The 23,436-nt window shown below is 36.0% G+C and overlaps 1 protein-coding gene and 1 non-coding gene across 2 annotated transcripts; both read right to left on the bottom strand.

Moving 5' to 3' along the window:
• Positions 1-3,430: 3,430 nt before the first annotated feature.
• On the bottom strand, positions 3,431-4,398 carry LOC140873690 (uncharacterized). Its single transcript, XM_073276896.1, has 2 exons — positions 4,324-4,398; positions 3,431-4,144 (listed from the first exon to the last, which is right to left on the bottom strand). Exons 1-2 carry the CDS (start codon positions 4,396-4,398, stop codon positions 3,431-3,433), a joined length of 789 nt encoding a protein of 262 aa, XP_073132997.1.
• Positions 4,399-18,017: 13,619 nt separating this feature from the next.
• Positions 18,018-18,123, bottom strand: LOC140876797 (small nucleolar RNA R71). The gene has a single exon (XR_012149029.1). It is a non-coding gene; the product is annotated as a small nucleolar RNA R71 (small nucleolar RNA).
• Positions 18,124-23,436: the final 5,313 nt, after the last annotated feature.

Below are 23,436 nucleotides of genomic sequence, written 5' to 3'. Positions count from 1 at the left end.
ATCGAATTAAACTTAAAAATTTGGGAAGAACGCGATGAACTCCTTGAATCGCGCCTTGAAGTTTGTTAACTTGAATTTGATGAAGAACACGAACTTCTTGAATTTGATGAAGAACACAATCTTCTTGAATTTGATTTATTTGATGAAGAACACGAACTTCTTGAATTTGATGAAGAACACGATCTTCTTAAATTTGATTTATTTGATGAAGAACACAAACTTCTTGAATTTGATGAAGAACACGATCTTCTTGAATTTGAATGAATTTAAGTATATTTGAAGAAGAACGCAATTAATCCCTTGAATCACGGCTTGATCTTCTCGAATTTTTTGATTTTGAAGAAGAACGCCATGAATTGCGCCTTGAACTTCTTGAATGTGACTTGAGAGAAAAATCTTGAATTTTTCTACTCTTTTGCTTCAGTCTTTTTGTGTTGTGTCTTTTGTTGGTCATCTGCCCCCTATTTATAGCTGAAGGATACAGATTCCTGCCATTTCGGTTTGATGAGGTGTCGCAATTTGATTGGCTCCTCCTCATTTATTTGGTGATTATCTTTCATTAATCACAAGGTTTGATTTTATATATTAAAAATATTAGTATTTTTTTTTAATTTGGTTTAAGATTTGATTTTAAATACTAAAAATGTTAGTATTTTCATCCATTTGATACAAGATCCAATCTTGATTTTAAAATCTTGGTTTGATCACAAAATATATTAAAATATGAATTAATTAACTATTTATTTTTTTAGAAATTTAATCTCCCAAAAATAGCTAATTTTTTTATTGATATTTAATTATTTTGTATTTGCCATATTTGAAGGTTGACAAATTTAATTGTCTACAAATGCCCCCTCGAGGCTTATTCACAATTTTTTTGAGTGATGAATAAGTCGCGATAATTTACTTGCAGCAATTTCTTTGAGGTTTTACAAATCCTCAATTCAAATTTAATTTCCTCCAAATTTTCTTGCATCCATATTTTTTTTTTCCAAACAAGCGAAAGATGAAAACTTTTATTTCCCTTCATGACTTCATCTTTTGAATGAAAATTTTCTTCTCCTTTCATGCACACTTCTTCAACTATAAAAGGGAGAAGCATTAGAGTATAATTTTATATTCTCATCCACGACAAGTACGTGGCCTTCTCCATCGTCTCTTTTTTTTCCGTTTGCTCCTCTTTTTTTTTTTTTTTTTTTCCTTTTTTTAACTAATATTTTTTTTAACTCCATGTGTTTGCAGAGTCTCCGAGCTTCCAAGATTTTGGATTGATTGCGGCCTCTCTTTCTTCCTTTCATCTGGCATGCGAACACCACAAAAGTCCCACTTGCTTTTTTTTTTTCTTTCCTTTTTTTTTTTTTTTTTTTTGTGATTTTCGTTGTTATTTGTATATACATATGCATTTTTTTGATATTATTATTATTATTATTATTATTATTATTATTATTATTATTATTATTATTATTATTATTATTATTATTATTATTATTATATACACGTTTATATCTTAAATTTGTTTTGTTTTCGTTTAAGTTTTAGTTTTAGTTTTTTTTTGTTTTTTTTTTCACTTAATTATTTTTATTATTATTTTTTTACTTGCTTTCTCTTGTTTTGTTTCTGTTTTATTATATTATATATACATATTATATGTTTTGTTTTGTTTTTGTTTTTTATTCCCTTATATATACGGCTCAAATTTTAAAATTAATTATTAGAACAGCACACATAAAAGATATTTACATGAATATTCTGTCTTTTCTTTTCTTTTCGTTTCTTCTTTTATATAATATATTTTTACCTTCTTTTTTATTATTTCTATATATATATATACATATTTTTCCTCCATATACACACGTATCTTTTTTATTTTTTGTTTTCCTTATACATATATACGTATATTTTACATTTCTTTAGTTTTTTGTTTTATTATTATTATGATTGTTGTTATTATTTATTATTATGCTTACTGTTACACTTACCTAATATTTGTTTTTTTGTTTATATATTATTATTATTATTATTATTATTATTATTATTATTATTATTATTATTATTATTATTATTATGTATTCACAATTTTTTTAAAAAATTTTATAGGTAGCATAATGGTCTTCTTCAAAGACATATCTTCTTCCTCCGGCACACAATGTTTGATGATTCTTGATGACGAAAATCAACCCGAAGAAAAAGGCACTATTTTGGTTGTTGATGAGCCCGTGGCCAGTCGTTATGCAAAACCATGGTTGCGGTTGACAAACTTACTTTATTCCCCCGAGTGGTCCATCGAGACTCCTTTCACCAAGAATTCTAAAGTTTGGGTTTTGCGGGCAACTCACCATCAGCAATTGCAAGAGCATGTTCCATTGCCATCATTGGGGAGACGTATTATTGAAGGCAAGGCAAGGTCGGATGACACACTCCAAATAATCGACGAATTTCATTACATCAAATGATATTGAAAGTGGACTGAAGACATTCTTTGTCGGGGTGATCATAGGCTTCAGGTGGTGCAAATAAACGACCCCGTGTATGCTTCATTATTCACATTCGATCGAGATTTCAATATTATGAAGACATTTTGCGAGACATGGTGTCCACTCAACAACAAACTATTGACTTTTACACGTTGAACTATTTACATATTTGTGTGATTTGCATTCTTTGTTGGGCCTCTCCATCGTCGGACATCTATATGATGAAGTCATTCAAGGTGCCAAAGAATTCACCAGCATTGATGAAGCATATATTTGAATTTTTTTCTCAATCTTGCGATTGCACATCACATACTTCGAGAGATTTCAAAAGGTGGATCAAGTCCACTAAACTCAAGATGGTGGAAGCGCATAATTTGAAGGGCTTGGTGATTTGAAGAAGTGAAAAAATCTCATCCACTTTCTTGAAGAGACAATGAGAAATGTTTTTCAGTGCTCAACCACTTCATAAGATTGAGGAAAAATACACTATGATTGAAAATATTTTTCCTTTTGATGATGACGTTATCAAAAATTTGAACATCTCAACAATCCATCTTGAAGTTGCCTAAAAGACTTGAAGATTTTTCTTTGTGATATTTTGATTGTGTTAAACTTTCACTGAAAATATAAGACATATTAATATTTCTCGTGAAAAGAAAACAACAAATTCATGACTGTACTCAGAATATATCTAAGTTGCCTACGTACCCAATACAGGGATCAAGTCATAACGTAGTTCAAAAATTTGATTGTTTGAGATGGGGGGTGTCGTGCATAGTTTATACTCATGCGGGCCAGGAGTATCTATTTCTTAACCACCCTAGACTAGGTGGGGATTTAATATTTTAACCACATAAAATACCATAAGTGGGAGAAATACAGTTTAACCACATGAATTCACTATTGATGGGGACATAACAGTTTAACCACATGTAAATACCTTTGGTGGATACCGTTCACAGTTTATACTCTTTTGGGTTAGGAATATTAGTGAAATACTCATCCTCTTTCTTGGAAATTTCTGTTTCTCTTGGTCTATGATATTCTTGAGTTGAAGGCCCTTTCGCTCCATTTGTAGTTATGCTAATCTCCATGTCATGGACTCGAGTAGCTAATTCTTCAAATGTCTTTGGCTGGATTCCTTGAAGGATATATCGAAGTCTCCAATGCATACCTTGGATGCACATCTTAATTATAGAAGATTCAGACAATCGATCTTTGTAGTTTAGACTCAAATTTCTCCATCGATTGATAAAGTCAATGACAGTCGCTTCTTTCCATTGTTGTGAGTTTGTTAGCTCAATCATGCTAACTACTCGTCGAGTACTGCAGAAGCGATTGATAAATTCTTGTTCTAGTTGTTTCCAACTATCAATTGAACATGGATCTAGATCAGTGTACCAATCAAATGCGTTCCCTTTTAGTGAACAGACAAATTGCTTGACTAGGTAATCTTTGTATGTCCCAACATTGTTACACGTTTCAATGAAATGAAACACATGTTGCTTTGGATTTCCTTTGCCATCAAATTGATGAAACTTTGGAGGTTGATAGCCATTTGGAATTCTTAAGGTATAAATCCTTTGTGAATATGTCTTGGCATAGGTGAGAGATGGCTTTGAGCATCCATCGAGCTTTTCTTTGATAGTACCTATGATGAACTCTTTTAACTGGTCAACATGAACAGAACCGTCAGATGAAAAATGTAAATCTTTAGTATGTTCCTTTTTTTTTTCTTCAATGATGACTCAGTTCCATCATTAGTTTTATCTTCTTTGTCCATGTAACTTGTATCAGTATGGTTTATCTTATCCATCAACTTCATAATTTTGGAGTCTTGTTCTTGAACATGTTTCGCGAGTCCCTCAATGGCCTTCGTCAAATTTGCTATTTGATCTTCTAAAGTTGTGACATTTGTCGCCATCACGCTTTCTATGTGAGAGTTCTGATGAGTCTTAAGAAAATGGATTTGTTCAGAAGATTCTTGTAATTTCTTAGACATGCTTCTTGTGATGACTCCAAGACTTCCAGTTGACTTCGTAGTAGAAATCTTCATGTTAGAGATCTTTTCATTGGTGGACACGATGTCTTAAAAATTTTGGTGAAGAGAAAAGATGAAGGGTAGAGATGGTCCCATCGGGCGTGCCAAAATTTATAGCGCAAAATTCTTTATTTCTTAAAATTAAGAATAAGAAAATTGATACAAAGTGAATTTGAGAAATTAAATAAATATTTGTAGATGCGATCTCTAAATAATCCCTTGATTTTCCTCTTCAATGACAATTTCTTGATGGATTTAAATTTCTTGAATATTTGATCTTCTTGAAAGTCGATTTGATGTCTTGAAATTTAATTTGATGTCTTGATAAAGTTAATTCGATGGGTTAGCACCTTGATATCGAATTAAACTTAAAAATTTGGGAAGAACGCGATGAACTCCTTAAATCGCGACTTGAAATTTGTTAACTTGAATTTGATGAAGAACACGATCTTCTTGAATTTGATGAAGAACACGAACTTCTTGAATTTGATGAAGAACACGAACTTCTTGAATTTGATTTATTTGATGAAGAACACGAACTTCTTGAATTTGATGAAGAACACGATATTTTTGAATTTGAATGAATTTAAGTATATTTGAAGAAGAACGCAATTAATCCCTTGAATCACGCCTTGATCTTCTCGAATTTGATGATTTTGAAGAAGAACGCCTTGAATTGCGCCTTGAACTTCTTGAATGTGACTTGAGAGAAAAATCTTGAATTTTTCTACTCTTTTGCAATTCAGTCTTTTTGTGTTGCGTCTTTTGTTGGTCATCTGCTCTATTTATAGCTGAAGGATGCAGATTTCTACCATTTCGATTTGATGAGGTGTCGCAATTTGATTGGCTCATCCTGATTTATTTGGTGATTATCTTCCATTAATCATAAAATTTGATTTTAAATACTAAAAATATTAGTATTTTTTTCTATTTGGTTTAAGATTTGATTTTAAATACTAAAAATGTTAGTATTTTCTTCCATTTGATACAAGATCCAATCTTGATTTTAAAATCTTAGTTTGATCACAAAATATATTAAAATATCAATTAATTAACTATTTATTTTTTTAGAAATTTAATCTCCAAAAAATAGCTAATTGTTTTATTGATATTTAATTATTTTGTATTTGTCATATTTCATTGAAGGTCGACAAATTTAATTGTCTACACGCACCTAAAAGTAGCGGCTGCGGATTTTCACGTCATAAAAAAAATTGAACCGAGACATTATTCTGACAATCAACTTGATCGTGGAGAATCTTAGCATAGCATACTTTAAGCTGGAAGAATAAAGAGCTATGAATTTTTTTTGGCATGAGATAGAGTGATATCTTGAGAATATTATAGGGAGATTATGCAAGGGGCATTTACCCAAAATTTAATTATTTTTTTATGACTATTAAATCTAAAATTTATAATATTTTTATGATTACAATTATTTTTCTAAGTAAAGCACATTGCAAACCAATTCACCCTTTCTGTTCTTGTAACCTCAAAATTTTAGGTGTTTTACATTCCACAACAATAATCATTTCACTTTGTCAACCTATAATTATATATTACGACGTTTTTTTCACTAATCTATTACTATTTAATAAAGTGAGAGGAGGTTATAGTAACTGTTTTGGTACTTTTAAGTGAATTTTCAAAATTACCCTTCACATAATAAAGTAATTTTTAATTAAAAAATCAAACATGTTGATTTTCAGATTTTGAAAAGTAACTCCCACCATGTGTTTAACTATTTGAGGATTTTTTTAAAAATAAATAAATAAATAATTAAATAATAATAATAATAATAATAATAATAATAATAATAATAATAATAATAATAATAATAATCATCATCATCATCATCATCATCATCATCATCATCGTCATCATCATCATCATAATCAAAATTATTATATATTGATAAGTGCATTTTATGCGCTTAATTTGTTTATGATTTTAATTGAACTTTGATTTGTTTCGAGCGAATTTATGCATTTTAGTTGTTGTTTGTGTGCATGCAGGATTAATTGTAAGTTGTTGAATAAAAAGAAGAATTAAGAAGAAAAGAAAAAGAATTGACAGAAGAAGCAAAGAAGAAACAGAACACGGGAATTCCTTGATGCGCAGCTGCGCTTAAGAAGAAGCATATGCTCTGATGAAGTATGAACAATGTTAGGAATGGTCAACCAAAGTCCCACATTGAAAAATTAAAGAAAAGATAATAGAATAATATATGAAATGATATCTCCATTGGTATGAGGTCTTATTGTTAGGAATGGTCAATCAAAGTTTTACATTGGAATCTTAAAGGAAAAAATCATGGATTAATATATGGAATGATATCTCAATTGGTATGAGGCCTGATAAGTGCATTTTATGCACTTTATTATATATGATTTGACTTGGATTTTGTGATGTATCGAGTGAATATTATGCGTATTTGTTGTTGTTTTTGTGAGTTGCAAAAATTTGAAGAAAAGTAGCAAGAAGAAGCGGAAAGCCGAATTACGGGACAACAAACTTCAGAAAATTACTGGGAATGTTACAGACACCTAATCCAATCTTCACCGTTCAAATTGAAGTTTAGGATGTTTTAAAGTTTCTTTCAAAATTTCAGCTCGATCCGACGGCTAGAACTTAAGTTATGATTTTTTACAAAAATGCTGCGCAGATGGTGAAATGGAAGAACAAGTAGCGCCCCAGCTCTAGTTTTACAGCGCTCCAGCGCCCGTAAATTCATGTCCAGAGCACCCCAGCACCGTCTTTTGAGTGCTTCAGCGCTATACGTCCGTCATTTAAAAATAAAATATGAAACTTGAGCGCCCCAGCGCCGAATTAGTAGCGCTCCAGTGCTGCGCAGTCTCCAAAAATATGGAAAGTCTTTAATCGAGTTTTAAAAGGGATTTTATGACTTATTCTGGAGGATACGATGGTTTGGAGAGTTTTTCAGAGCATAAGACGGCTATTGAGAGTTTTGGATTGCACAAGAGCTCGAGATTCCGGTACGAAGACTGAAGACGGCGGCATCCGGCGACGGAGAAGCTTCATTCTAATTCGTTCTAGTTTCTCTTTGAACTCTATTTTTCTTAGCTTATGGATTGTTGGAAAAACATGAGTTATTTGATTTTGAATTGCATTATGAACTAATTTCTTAGTCTAGAGGTAGTATAAAATAATAGGGATTCTTGACTAATAAACTAGAAGAATTAATAATTGAACAATCATTAGAAATAAATTGTGGTGGACAGTCAAGTGAAGTCGAACCTCTAGCATTCATCGCTTATTGAATTTTTGTCTCGTGAACTCGTGGATATTTAATTTTATTTCTTGAAAATTTTAGTTTTATAAAAATCAAACCACTTTCGTAGCTCTACATAGAATTAGGATTTTATTAGTTGCAAATATTTGATATAATATCATTTATTCATTCTCCGTGGGATCGACTTGGACTTAATTCCTATATTATAACTTGACATCGTGCGCTTGCGAGCGAAAAACACGCAACAAGTTTTTGGCGCCGTTGCCAGGGAGTGAATTTTATTTGATTTATATTAAATTGTGCTAATTAGTCTTAATTTTGATTTAGAGCATTTTATTTTTTTTTTTGTTGGTTCTAATTTTTAAATTTTTCCTGTCTATGCAGTTTATGCGAAAAAGCCAAAGTTACGACTCACTTCTCTTTGATCCGGAAATCGAGAAAACTGCTAAAGCTTTGAGAAAAGCTAGAAGAGAAGAGTTGCAACAAATGGCTGAAGAAAGGGAAAGAGCTGTCAATAATGCTCCGGTGCCGATCAGAGATCACTTTCGACCGGTGATCAATACTCATTATTCTGGGATTGCTCGGCAGAACATCACGGCGAATAATTTTGAGTTGAAGCCAGCTCTTATTAATATGGTGCAGCAAAATCAGTTCAGGGGTGCAGCTACTGAAGATCCAAATTTGCACCTGCGTACTTTTCTGGAGATTGCTGACACAGTGAAGATTCATGGTGTTATTGAGGACACAATCAAACTACGATTGTTCCCGTTCTCTCTTAGGGACAATGCTCGTAGTTGGTTGCAATCACTACCTCTTGGGAGTATCACTACATGGGATGATATGTGTAACGCCCAGAATTATTTAATTTTGATCCGAGAAGATTTAATTTGGGAATATTTGGAGTTTTGATTTAAATTCTAATATTCTTAAATTATTTAGGATTGAAATTGAATAAATTGAGAAGCTGAGGACTGAATTGCAATTTTTGAATAGTTGAGGGACTAAAGTGCAAATTGCATTATATTTATCAGAATTGGGATGTCTTACTCCGCTTGTGCACGTGGAATGCTATTCTTCATCAGAATTTCAGAAAACAAGAAGGAAGAAATTGAGAGTAGAGATTCCAAGTTTTGTCTTCATCTTCAAATTCACATATCTTGAGCTACGATCATTCGATTTCGATTCCAAAAGATGTTTTGGAATCCTCTCGACAAGACCTTCGATTTGATGTAAGTTTCTTCTTTGTTCATCAAGGTTGGAGAAGTCGAATTTGACAGATATCAGATGTTGATATGAAGTGTTGTTGTTAAGCTTCTATCTTTTGTATTCTTGAGATTGGATTGAAGATTGATTGTTATATCTTGTTATTATGATCTCCAACTATGATTCGATTGTTTTATCTGCTATTATCTTGAAGATTATGTTGGTTTTGAATCGTATATAGCTGTTATTGGTATTGAGATGTTCGGAATCGTCGAAGTTATACCGATATGCCGTCGAACTCTTGATTTGAAGTGATTTGCTATTATTCTTGAACTTAGAAGTTGCTGATCTATTAGATGATGATTCCTTGATTGTTATGCTATTGTTTCAGTGCATAAATAGAGTATATAAACTCAAGAAGTCGACTCCAAAACTGATAGAAGATAGAACAAGGTTGGTAAAGTTTTCCTTGAAGTTCTTGTTGAAGTTTGGGTTCATAGTGAGCAGACTTTAAGATGAGTTTTTGATGATTGATCTTGTACAGACTTTGACAAGTTCGAAGACATCCTAAACACCATATTTGAAAGGTAAAAGTGGACTATTATTTGATTGGGATTACAACTCGAGATGGTTTGTATCGAGTTTCCTTAAATCACATACTTGTTTGCTTAATTGCTCTTATGTGCTTTATTTTGAGTTGTTGAATAAGTTCTTGATATAATGAATGCTTTGATGATGATATATGTTGCATTCATCCTGAAGACTTATTCCTTGATTTTGAAATGAACGGAAACGTTCGAATAGACGATTTGAGGAATTGTATATGTATGGCCTGGGTGGTTGTTTTAGCCTAGCGTCTGATTTGCATATATGATTGCTTCAAAGTCTAGAGAAGAAAGATAAGTAACCCCACCTCGATCGTGAGAGTCGGTGGATTAGTTATGATATCTACTTATCGGGATCCCAACCGACGAATGACGAAATGAACCTTGTTTTAAAACATGCATCGTATTTACTTTTATATCATGAGTTTGATATATGATTTGTATTACATGTTTAGTTGCTTTTACTAGGAAATATATTTCTCACCGGAGTTATCTGGCTATTTGTTGTGTTGTATGTGTCATGACGATAGGCGGAAGTGGATCCGGGCAAAAGCGGAATTGAAGAACAAGAGATGAGAGATTAGCGTGATGATCCGGTATAGAAATGAAGTTGCTGTCTTATATGTTTAGAATAAGAGTGAGGCTTTGAATTAGTAGACTTGAACTTTAGTTAAAGTGTTGATAGTTGATCTTGTAAACAAACACTTGAAATGGATGTTCTACTCTTGCCTTGAGTTGTTAATGTATATATATGTTGTTGATTTGATATGATTTATATACCATGATGATGCTTTTGGGAGTTGATACAACATGTTTAGAACTTGATTCTTACTTTGTGCATGTTTTAGTAGATCAAAGGTTCAAGTTTGACAGCAAATTTTAGAGCTGGTTTTGAGCTGCGTTTTGTGGGCAGGAAACTGCCCAGGGCCGCGCCCGAGCTACAGAAAACAGCAGCCCGAGCGCAGCCAGGGCAGTGGCTACTGTTTTGACACCAACAGGGTGCGCCCGAGCGGCGCATTTCAGCCGCTCGAGCGCAGCCCATTAAAAAAAAAAATTCTAGCTTTGAATGCTTGGTGTTTGCTTATCTTTAATTCATGATCTTGGATTAATTTTGTGAATTTGAGAGATTAAGAACCGGGTCGTCACAACAGGTGGTATCAGAGAAAGACAATTCTGGACTTAGTTAGACAGTGAGTGGGGTAGATCGAGTCATCTTCCTTGCTTATTTTTGTGATTATGCTACGATGAATTACATGATTGAATTACATGTTTTAAATGCTAGCATGATTTACTTTCAAGTATTTTATTACAAGATGTTGTATTTTATTTGAAAGTATGATTACGATGATTAAAGATGCATGCTTATTGGAATATCTGAGCTGATAGAGGCATGTATCCTGATGAATTATGATATGCTACCTGATTATATGAATTGATTGGAAGCATGTCTTGTTGAATACTTCGATTATTTATTTAAGATTGAATCAGAACCGAGTCTTGATCAGAGGTAAGATGATCAGAGAAGGACTGAGATAATTTGATGATTTGGTATCCTAACCATTTTGATAATCAGATATGTCTCGAAGACCAGGACGACCTCCTCTGAGACCCCATGTTCCTATTTCTCTACCAGAACAGACAGTTCATACTCCACCGACAGTTGTCACACCGATAGTGCCTGCAACTGCAGTCCCGAGTAATGAACAGGGCAGTACATCACAAGATATGATAGATATGACTGCAACTCCCATGGAAACACTACTGAAACGTTTCCAATCCTACAAGCCGCCAACCCTGAAAGGTACTGAGAATGCAGTTGAATGTGAAGATGGCTTGATGACATGGAGATGTTATTTGATTCACTTGACTACGGAGATGAGCGAAGAGTCAGACTTGTTGGTCATCAGTTGCATGAGGTTGCTAAAAGCTGGTGGTTCACAACAAAGAAATCTCTGGAGCGTAGAGGAACTGTTTTGACCTGGAATGTCTTCAAGACAGAGTTTTATCAACGTTTCTTTCCGGTATCTTATCGTAAAGACAAGGGTGCCGAATTTGCTAACCTGAGGCAGGGAAACTTGAATATTGAAAACTATGTTGCAAAAGTCACTACATTGCTATGTTTTGCTCCACATGTTGCAGACAGTGACGAGGCTATGACTGATCAGTTCATTAATGGACTGAATCCTGATGTTTTTACACTGGTGAATACAAGGCGACCGAATAATTTTGCTGATGCCTTGAACAGTGCCAAAGGAGCAGAAGCTGGTTTGATACAGCAGCGAGGAGCTTCGTATATTGCACAGCCTCCGAGACAATCACAACCTTCAGTTTCAACTCAGCAACAGTCGTCTCGATTTGATAGTGGTGGCAGTAGCAGTGGCAAGAAGGGATATTTTCAAGCTAGAGGAAAACAATTTAAGAAATCTGGAAGCAGTTCTTCAAGTTCTAGTGGTACGAAACAGAAGTCTGGGGTATTCTGTAACACTTGTGGTGGAGGACATACAACTGATCAGTGTCGAGGTGTATCTGGGAGATGCCATATATGCCATCAGACTGGCCATTTTGTGAGTATGTCCTCAGAGAGGTACTGGACAGGCACGAGGTGCAGAGTCATCACGATCAGTGGCTCAACTCGCGAGGCAAGCCTCCTCTGTCCATTCCTTTCAACCATCACCACCTCAGCAACAGTCGAGGCCAGGAGGAAGTCAGGCAGGCAGTCAGTCACAGAGACAGAAGGCTCATGTCTATGCACTGACGGAGGAATAGGCACAGGGAGCACCAGATGACGTGATTGCAGGTAACTGTTCTCTTTATGGTTATCCCGCATATGTCGTGATTGATACAGGTGCATCCCATACGTTTATATCTGCCAAATTTGTTGCATTGCATGCTTTGCCTGTTAAAACATTACCTATTGTAGTATCTGTTTCTTCTCCTTTGGGGAGGGGTCTTATCTCGATTCAGATAGTTAAGAATTGTTTACTACAGTATGAGGGTAATGAAATTGAGATAGATTGCTTCGTACTTGGTATGTCTGATTTCGATTGTATTATGGGGATTGATATGCTGAATAAGTACTGAGCTACCGTAGACTGTTTCCAGAAGATAGTGAGATTCAGACCTGAAATGGCTGGAGAATGGAAGTTCTATGGTAAGGGTTCACGTGCCAAGATTCCTCTTATTTCTGTATTAGCTATGACTCAACTTTTGCAGAAAGGAGCAGAGGGATTTCTTGTCTATGCAGTGGATGTTTTGAAAACTAGCCCGAACCTGGCTGATTTGCCAGTGGTTAGTGAGTTTGCGGACGTTTTCCCTGATGAGATTCCAGGATTACCTCCGTATCGAGAGATTGATTTCAGTATAGAACTGATGCCAGGAACTGCACCGATTTTGAAAGCACCTTATCGAATGACACCAGTTGAATTGAAAGAGTTGAAAGATCAGTTAGAAGATTTACTGGCCAAGGGATACATTCGACCCAGTGTTTCTCCTTGGGGAGCTCCAGTACTGTTTGTTAGAAAGAAAGACGGTTAAATGAGATTATGTATCGACTACCGGCAACTGAACAAGGCTACGGTAAAGAACAAATACCCTTTGCCTCGTATTGATGATTTATTTGATCAGTTGCAGGGTTCTTCTGTGTATTCCAAGATCGATCTGAGATCTGGATACCATCAGCTGAGAGTTAGGGATTCTGATATTCCTAAGACTTCATTTAGAACCAGGTATGGCCATTATGAGTTTATAGTTATGCCGTTTGGTTTAACAAATGCTCCAGCTGTATTTATGGCTTTGATGAACCGTGTATTTCAGAAGTATCTCGATGAATTCGTGATTATTTTTATTGATGATATTCTGATATATTCGAAGAATTTGATTGATCATTCTGAACATTTGAGAACAGTATTGAAGACTTTAAGAGCCGAGAAACTGTATGCTAAACTGTCGAAATGCGAGTTTTGGCTGAAACAGGTTGTCTTTCTTGGACATATTATATCTGGAAATGGTATTTCTGTTGATCCAAGTAAAGTCGAGGCAGTGATCAGTTGGTCGAGACCAACATCTGCTCCTGAGATACGTAGTTTCATGGGTTTGGCTGGGTACTATCGCCGGTTCATTAAAGATTTTTCTAGTATTGCGGAACCGATTACTCAGTTAACTCAGAAGAATGCTCCATTTATCTGGTCTGAAGCCTGTGAATCTAGTTTTATTGAGTTGAAGAAGCGATTGACCAGTGCACCAGTCTTGACGATTCCTTCATGTACTGGTGGTTTCACTGTTTATTGTGATGCATCTCACCAAGGTTTAGGTTGTGTTTTAATGCAACGAGGTCATGTGATTGCTTATGCCTCGAGAAAATTGAAGCCTCATGAGACCAGATATCCGATTCATGATCTTGAATTGGCCGCCATTGTATTTGCTTTGAAGATTTGGCGACATTATCTGTACGGGGAACAGTTTGAAATCTATTCTGATCACAAGAGTCTGAAATATCTGTTTTCTCAGTCAGAACTGAATATGAGACAACGGAGATGGTTAGATTTGCTGAAAGACTTTGACTACGAGATTAAATATTATCCAGGAAAATCGAATGCAGCAGTAGATGCATTGAGTCGAAAGGTATGTTCTTTATCCTTATCGACGATTGGTGTATCGAATTTGATTGAAAACTGTTGTTTATCTGGATTAGTATTTGATACGAATTATCAGTCCTACGACTCTATCAAATGCAAGTTGAACCAGCTTTATTGGTAAGAATTCGAGATGCTCAGAAACTTGATCAGAATGTACAGAACTCGATTGAGAAAGTTAGATCAGGGCATGTATCTGAATACCGGGTTCGAGATGATCTTCTTTACGTTCACAATCGCCTAGTAGTGCCGGATATTTCTGATGTGCGACAACAACTACTGAAAGAGGCGCATTGTAGTCGTTACAGTATTCATCCTGGTGGTAGAAAGATGTATAATGATCTGAAGACTCATTATTGGTGGAAGCAAATGAAGACTGATATCACTGATTTTGTAGCTCGATGTTTGAATTGCCAACAGGTGAAGGCTGAGAGGAAGAGACCGCCTGGTTTGTTACAGAGTTTGTCTGTACCGAAATGGAAATGGGATCATATTTCCATGGACTTTGTGACTAGATTACCTCGATCTTCTAGAGACTGTGATGCTATCTGGGTGATTATTGACAGATTGACGAAATCAGCGTGTTTTATTCCTTATCTTATGACGTATAGACACGACCAGATGACAAAGATTTATATCCGTGAAGTTGTCAGATTTCACGGAGTGCCGAAATCTATTGTATCAGATCGTGATCCTCGATTCACATCACATTTCTGGCATATTTTGCAGAACGCTTTGGGTACTCAGTTACATTTGAGCACAGCTTATCATCCACAGACTGACGGACAGTCTGAGCGTACTATTCAGACATTGGAGGACATGTTGAGAGCTGTAGTGCTTGATTTTGGCACCAGTTGGCAAGAATCACTACCTCTTTGTGAATTCTCGTACAACAACAGCTATCAATCGAGTATAGGAATGGCTCCTTTTGAAGCTTTATACGGAAGAAAATGTCGATCTCCTTTGTATTGGGATGATATTTCTGAAGTACCTGATACTGGCCCTGATATGATACGTGATATGAGTGACCAAGTGAAGATTATTCAGAAAAGAATGAAGACAGCTCAAGACAGACAAGCGAAATATGCCAACATTCGACGTCGACCATTGTTTTTTGAACAGGGGGATCGTGTATTTCTGAAGATTTCTCCGTTCAGAGGCACTGTCAGATTTGGCAAGCGAGGAAAATTGTCTCCACGCTACATTGGTCCTTATGAAATTTTGGAGAAAATAGGCAATCTTGCCTATCGACTAGCTCTTCCTCCATCGTTATCTTGAATACATGATGTCTTTCATGTATCGATGCTTCGAAAATACCTTGCTGATGAATCTCATGTGCTTCAATCTGATGAGGCTGAACTCGACGAAACCTTGAGTTATTTTGAAAAGCCAATTCAGATTCTTGATCGAAAAGAGAAGCAACTACGAACAAAGACTATTCCACTTGTGAAAGTCCAGTGGAGTCGTCATGGTATTGAAGAAGCGACTTGGGAGACTGAATCTGATATGAAGCAAAGATTTCCTGAGATGTTTCATTGATGTGAGTCTTCTTTAATTTTTTGTTATCTGATATTTGATATATGATCTGTTGATATTACTTCAGATTTCGAGGACGAAATCGTGTCTTAGTGGGGGAGAATTGTAACGCCCAGAATTATTTAATTTTGATCTGAGAAGATTTAATTTGGGAATATTTGGAGTTTTGATTTAAATTCTAATATTCTGAAATTATTTAGGATTGAAATTGAATAAATTGAGAAGCTGAGGACTGAATTGCAATTTTTGAATAGTTGAGGGACTAAAGTGCAAATTGCATTATATTTATCAGAATTGGGATGTCTTACTCAGCTTGTGCACGTGGAATGCTATTCTTCATCAGAATTTCAGAAAACAAGAAGGAAGAAATCGAGAGTAGAGATTCCAAGTTTTGTCTTCATCTTCAAATTCACATATCTTGAGCTACGGACATCCGATTTCGATTCCGAAAGATGTATTGGAATCCTCTCAACAAGACCTTCGATTTGATGTAAGTTTCGTCTTTGTTCATCAAGGTTGGAGAAGTCGAATTTGACAGATATCAGATGTTGATATGAAGTGTTGTTGTTAAGCTTCTATCTTTTGTGTTCTTGAGATTGGATTGAAGATTGATTGTTATATCTTGTTCTTATGATCTCCAACTATGATTCGATTGTTTTATCTGCTGTTATCTTGAAGATTATGTTGGTTTTGAATCGTATATAGCTGTTATTGGTATTGAGATGTTCGGAATCGTCAAAGTTATACCGATATGCCGTCGAACTCTTGATTTGAAGTGATTTGCTATTATTCTTGAACTTAGAAGTTTCTGAACTATTAGCTGATGATTCCTTGATTGTTATGCTATTGTTTCAGTGCATAAACAGAGTATATAAACTCAAGAAGTCGACTCCAAAACCGATAGAAGATAGAACAAGGTTGGTAAAGTTTGCCTTGAAGTTCTTGTTGAAGTTTGGGTTGATAGTGAGCAGACTTTAAGATAAGTTTTTGATGATTGATCTTGTACAGACTTTGACAAGTTCGAAGACATCCTAAACACCATATTTGAAAGGTAAAAGTGGACTATTATTTGATTGGGATTACAACTCGAGATGGTTTGTATCGAGTTTTCCTAAATCACATACTTGTTTGCTTAATTGCTCTTATGTGCTTTATTTTGAGTTGTTGAATAAGTTCTTGATATAATGAATGCTTTGATGATGATATATGTTGCATTCATCCTGAAGACTTATTCCTTGATTTTGAAATGAACGGAAACGTTCGAATAGACGATTTGAGGAATTGTATATGTATGGCCTGGGTGGTTGTTTTAGCCTAGCGTTTGATTTGCATATATGATTGCTTCAAAGTCTAGAGAAGAAAGATAAGTAACCCCACCTCGATCGGGAGAGTCGGTGGATTAGTTATGATATCTACTTCTCGGGATCCCAACCGACGAATGACGAAATGAACCTTGTTTTAAAACATGCATCGTATTTACTTTTATATCATGAGTTTGATATATGATTTGTATTACATGTTTAGTTGCTTTTACTGGGAAATATATTTCTCACCGGAGTTATCCGGCTATTTGTTGTGTTGTATGTGTCATGACGATAGGCGGAAGTGTATCCGGGCAAAAGCGGAATTGAAGAACAAGAGATGAGAGATTAGCGTGATGATCCGGTATAGAAATGAAGTTGCTGTCTTATATGTTTAGAATAAGAGTGAGGCTTTGAATTAGTAGACTTGAACTTTAGTTAAAGTGTTGATAGTTGATCTTGTAAACAAAAACTTGAAATGGATGTTCTACTCTTGCCTTGAGTTGTTAATGTATATATATGTTGTTGATTTGATATGATTTATATACCATGATGATGCTTTTGGGAGTTGATACAACATGTTTAGAACTTGATTCTTACTTTGTGCATGTTTTAGTAGATCAAAGGTTCAAGTTTGACAGCAAGTTTTAGAGCTGGTTTTGAGCTGCGTTTTGTGGGCAGGAAACTGCCCAGGGCCGCGCCCGAGCTGCAGAAAACAGCAGCCCGAGCGCAGCCAGGGCAGTGGCTACTGTTTTGACACCAACAGGGTGCGCCCGAGCGGCGCATTTCAGCCGCTCGAGCGCAGCCCATTAAAAAAAAAAATAAAAATTTCCAGGTTTGAATGCTTGGTGTTTGCTTATCTTTAATTCATGATCTTGGATTAATTTTGTGAATTTGAGAGATTAAGAACCGGGTCGTCACAATATGGCTTCCAAATTTCTGGCTAAGTATTTCCCGCCTGCTAAGTCGGCTCAGTTGAAAATAGAAATTACTACATTCAAACATCAAGATTTTGAGCAGTTGTATGAAGCCTGGGAGCGGTACAAGGAGTTGCTTAGAAAGTGTCCAAACCATAATTTTCCGGACTGGGAACAAATTGAGTTATTCTACAATGGTTTGAACGGGTCAACTCGTATTTCTGTGGATGCTGCAGCTGGAGGTTCAATATTTTCTAAATTTCCTGAACAGGCTTATGAGATGCTTGAGCAAATGACCGTTAACAGTTATCAGTGGCCGAGTGAGAGATCTGCAATAAGGAAGCCTGCTGGAATTCATGAGGTTGATGCATTCACTGCTTTGACTGCTCAGATGGCTACTATTTCTACACAGTTGGCTGCACTGACCAAAGGGAATCAAAGTTCTACTGAGATAGCATCACTAGCGAATGCCGTAAATTCTGCTGATGGATTTGAGAGTGTGGAGCAAGCTCAATATGTGAACAACAGGAATTACAACAACTATCGAGGTAATCCTGTACCCAATCAATATCATCCTAGTTTGCGTAAACATGAGAATTTTTTCTATGCAAACAATAAGAATGTGTTGAATCCTCCACCGGGGTTCAATACTCAGAATGGTGAAGGTAAGGCATCGTTGGAAGATTTGGTGAGTAATTTCATTGCAGAATCATCCACAAGATTTAAGAGGAATGAGAATAGGCTTGAAAGTATGGAGACGCACTTGACCAATGTGAGCGCTTCTATGAAAAATCTTGAAACACAAATTGGTCAACTGGCGAATGCATTGAATAATCAGCAGAGAGGTGTGTTTCCTAGCAACACCGAGATTAATCCTAGGAAGCAATGCAAGGCTGTTACTCTTAGAAGTGGTAAAGAACTTGAGACTAATAACCCAAAGGCAGTGAATGATGAGGAAGTGGAAGAGATTGTGGTGGAGACCGAAAATTCTGATAGCAAAAATTCTAGCAAGTCTGCAGTTGTTTCTGAGAAACCGCCTGTACCAAAAGCTGTTCTGCCATATCCTCAGCGGTTCAAGAAGAAAGCGTTGGATGAGAAATTTTCTAAGTTTCTTGACATCTTCAAGAAAATTCATATTAATATTCCATTCGCTGATGCTTTGGAGCAGATGCCGCATTATGCAAAATTCTTGAAGGAGGTGATGTCTAATAAGCAAAAGTTGGAGGAGTTCGAGACTGTCAACCTGACTGAAGAGTGCAGTGCTATCCTGCAAAAGAAGCTACCACAAAAATTAAAAGATCCAGGGAGTTTTACGATTCCTTGCATTATTGGTTCTTCTAATTTTAATAAAGCACTTTGTGATTTAGGAGCTAGTATTAACTTAATGCCTTTGTCTGTTTTTAGGAGTTTGGGACTTGGAGAGGTGAAACCCACGACAATCGCATTGCAGCAAGCTGACAGATCTATCACATATCCGTTTGGAATCATTGAGGATGTACTGGTAAAAGTAGATAAATTTATTTTTCCTGCGGATTTTGTTGTGCTAGATATGGAGGAGGATGCAAATATGCCATTGATTTTGGGGAGACCGTTCTTGGCTACTGCTGAAGCCAAGATTGATGTGAAGAAAGGTGAGTTGATGATGGGAGTTGATGGTGAGAAGGTGATCTTTAATGTGTATAAGGAGGTTCAAAATTCATCCATGGAAAAAGTGTTCATGCTTGAACAATCAAAGAAGATGGAATGTTGCTGCAAAGTTGTTAGTGCTGTAGAATTGCCAAGAGAGAATGATCCGAAGGTAGCAAAGAAGAAGAAGAGAAAGAAAGCAAAGATCAAGAAGATTGTTGAATATGTTTGGAGCGTAAAAGAAAAATAAAAGACCCTCAACAAAACGGAACCGGGCTAGAATTGGAATAAATTCGGGCTATGGACTATAAACTAAGCGCTTCTTGGGAGGCAACCCAAGCTAGTTGTTTTTTGCGTTTTTTTATTTTCTTTTAGTTGTTTTTTTTTTATTTTTATCATGAGGAAACTAGACATTAATAATGATTTTGAATTGTGCAGGTTAAAAAGTATGGAGCTGAAAGAGTTTAGGAGCCACCCCTGATGAAGAGTTTTGATTGATTAAGATGGTGCTGAGTACTGACGCTTGGTGCCTAAGGTATGTGTCCCTTGTTTTTAATGAATACTGTACATTGAGGACAATGCACAATTTAAGTTTGGGGGGGTGTTTAAAAATTGTGAAAATTTGAAATTTTTTATGAGTTAGTTGGAGTTGAAGGCATGATGTTGTAATTGTGTTGGCCTATGATGAAAATAAATTTTGTGTGCTGAAAAAGTTTATGTTAGCTATATTTAATCTTGAGTTCTCACATTTATGCACGAATGCCATGATTTTCGATACTCCTAGCAATTAGAAAAAAATTATGTGGATTTGTGATGTGGATTAGAGGATTTGATTCTTAACTCTTGTGATTTTTATTTGAAATTGAGGTAGATTTTTAAGATCACAGAAGTGATTTAGACGTTTTTATTTCGAATCTATTGAGTTTTTTTTAGCCATTCTATATTCATGAAAAATCCAAAACAAATTGAGTAGCTAAAAAGTTCAAAGAAAAGTAATGGCGGAGAAAGCAAGGTGAGGGGAGACCTTGAAAAGAAAAAAAAATGGATTGAAATTCTAGTCCAAATACAAGGCATAAAGATGGAGATGTATGGAGTAGAAGAAAGCCAAGACTAATGTCTGGCAATGCAAATAAAAAAATTTTAGCTACTCATAATCCTGCACAAATTGAAAATATTCAATTCCATTTGCTTTGCATCATGAGTCCTTGTTTGCATTGATATATATATGGATGCTTATCTCCTGCTGATTATACTTGAGCCTAATGTTAACCGAAAAAGTCCTGTTGATTTGTGTGAGTAAAAGTTGAACTTGGTTGAGAGTATTTTAAAACTTGAGGGCGGAGTTAATGATTTTATGAAGCTTACGGATTGCATGATTTTACCAAAAGTCTGTTGGAGAACGGTGATCAGATCAATTGAATCGATACCCGGTGCAGCGGAAGTTTAAAAATTTTATATGGAACGATTCCATAATGGGTATCAAAACTTTACGATTAAATTGTGTGTGTAAAAATTAAATAATAATTATAAATTTTTACCTCCAATCTCGAATCGAGATTATGGACACCAACAGATTACTCTGCTCTTGTTGTATATCCCAGAAACTGATGGACGAACTGTTCTTCAATCAGGTCCACGAACAGAGATTTAATCCCTCTGATAGATTGCACTAGAAAATCTATCAGAAGTTTCTACGAAGAGAATTAACGAATTTGATCCGTTAAACCAGACTGAAAATTCAAAATTCATAGGCTGGATTTTTCCCGAGCAGAGGAGAGGGGGGCGGCCACTTTTAGAGAGAAAAACTAGGGTTTTCGAAAATTGTGACCTCTGTTGTTTAATTTCTGTACTGCAATAACTTATTTATAATGTGGGCTGCTAACAGCTTAGGGCCCATTAGTCATAAGTTCAAGCCTGACAAGCAAAGCCCGCATGTTCAGAAATTAATATAAAATTCATCGTGACTCAGATTGATAAACCAATTTCACCAATGTTCACAGAAACCATTTCTGCATCTTTTAGAGTCAAGATAAATTTTCTGAATCCGAATTCAGTGATTTTCAAAAATGCCCATCCCTATGTCATTTTAGGAAATCTTACTCCTCTACTCTTAAATAAGAAGTCCCACTTCTTTGTTCATTAAATTTAACTCTTTAAATTTAACTATCTCAACGGGGATTAAAAATCCATTACTCTGTGTGACCCTCAATGGTTCAGGGATACAGCTAGCCGTGGGCTCACAACTCCTTGTGACTCGGAACAACAATTTCCGACTTGCCCATCGAATCATGGTAAGAGCGCCTAGCAACATCGCCCCATGATTCCCTAGGTATCACTGATAGTGCCTGCAAGAACCAATAGATTTTGGTTAGCGTACAGTACGGTCCCTTCATCCATATATCCCGATCGAATCAACAACCATTGGTAAATCGAGAGTCGTTCGAGATTCGATAACTATGCAATAAATCTTGAAGATCAAATAGTGACATCGCATGTGCTACTAAGAAACCATTTCTTAAAACACATCATGTACTCTGGCCAGAGATTCTTCACACTAATATCTCCTCAGATTGCATAGGATATCCACACTCGCAAGTATGAGGTGAATCCTTGACAACAAAGCATCGACTCCTATATGTGTCGTAACTGTACCCAATCTTGACACCTGATGACCCCAATAGAGTTGGTAAATGAGTCAAAGTACAGTACTAGCATATAGAGTCTCAATGATGTTTCAAGTAGTAAGGACTAATGGTGTACAACCAAAACCGCGGACTTTATCCACTCGATAAGTGATAACCACTTGGAAAGTCCGAATAGGGTAGTTCGATCATTCATCGTATGAATATCCATTTGCATGCTTTGAACATCTCTATGTTCCATACCAATGAAACGTGGTACTCGGCATCGCAAATGCTAGTCTCAATCTCGAGCGATCCTTATCCTTATTAACGGACGGCTCAATCAACTAGGAACTGTTTAGAATATACAGTGACTTTAAGATGTGTTTCATGATAGTCATCCCCATGTACTACCACATCTTACATACACTATAGTATATTCAAGGTCTTCATCTAAACATCTTATAGTATGTCACAACATAATAATATGATAAAAGATAAAGTAAATGCCATTATAAAAGTGTAAATTATATTAAACAAAAGATTGTTTATACAAAGAGTCATCAAAGCCCTTAGCCACAAGTTGGCTCACCGGGCACCCACTCTTTCAATCTCCCACTTGCCCTAAAGCCAACTAGTCATACTACGCAGTCCCATTGCTTCGCGATGTTTGTCAAATAATGGTCCTGGCAAGGGCTTAGTAAGTGGATCAGCGATATTGTCTGCAGAGGCCACTCTCTCGACAGTGATGTCTCCTCTTTCCACGATCTCCCGGATGATGTGGTATTTTCTCAGTACGTGTTTGGATCTTTGATGAGACCTTGGTTCCTTTGCCTGAGCAACGGCACCCGTGTTGTCACAGTACACCGGGACTGGACCAACAACTTCAGGAATAACGCCCAACTCTTGGACGAAATTCCTCATCCAAACGGCCTCTTTAGCAGCAGCTGATGCTGCAATGTATTCTGCCTCAGTGGTGGAATCCGCTGTGGTGTCCTGCTTGGAACTCTTCCAAGAGACAGCACCGCCATTGAGCATGAACACAAATCCAGAGGTTGACTTTGAGTCATCCACGTCACTTTGGAAGCTAGAGTCGGTATAGCCTTCCAATATCAGTTCTCTTCCTCCATATACCATGAACATATTCTTAGTCCTTCGTAAGTACTTAAGAATATCCTTCACGGCTTTCCAATGCATTTGACCGGGATTAGCTTGATATCTGCTCGTG

The sequence above is a fragment of the Henckelia pumila genome, chromosome 1 (genome assembly GCF_033568475.1).
Source record: "Henckelia pumila isolate YLH828 chromosome 1, ASM3356847v2, whole genome shotgun sequence".
Classification (NCBI taxonomy): domain Eukaryota; kingdom Viridiplantae; phylum Streptophyta; class Magnoliopsida; order Lamiales; family Gesneriaceae; genus Henckelia; species Henckelia pumila.
This window is presented reverse-complemented; position numbering and strand designations above follow the sequence as displayed.

What these genes read in the sequence shown, in the direction of transcription:
- LOC140873690 (XM_073276896.1), bottom strand. Translation starts at nt 4,398, where the DNA reads ATGGCGACAAATGTCACAACTTTAGAAGATCAAATAGCAAATTTGACG. An exon ending in TTGAGGGACTCGCGAAACAT is followed by an intron (nt 4,145 to 4,323) that starts GTTCAAGAACAA and finishes CATGTTGACCAG; the next exon opens with TTAAAAGAGTTCATCATAGG.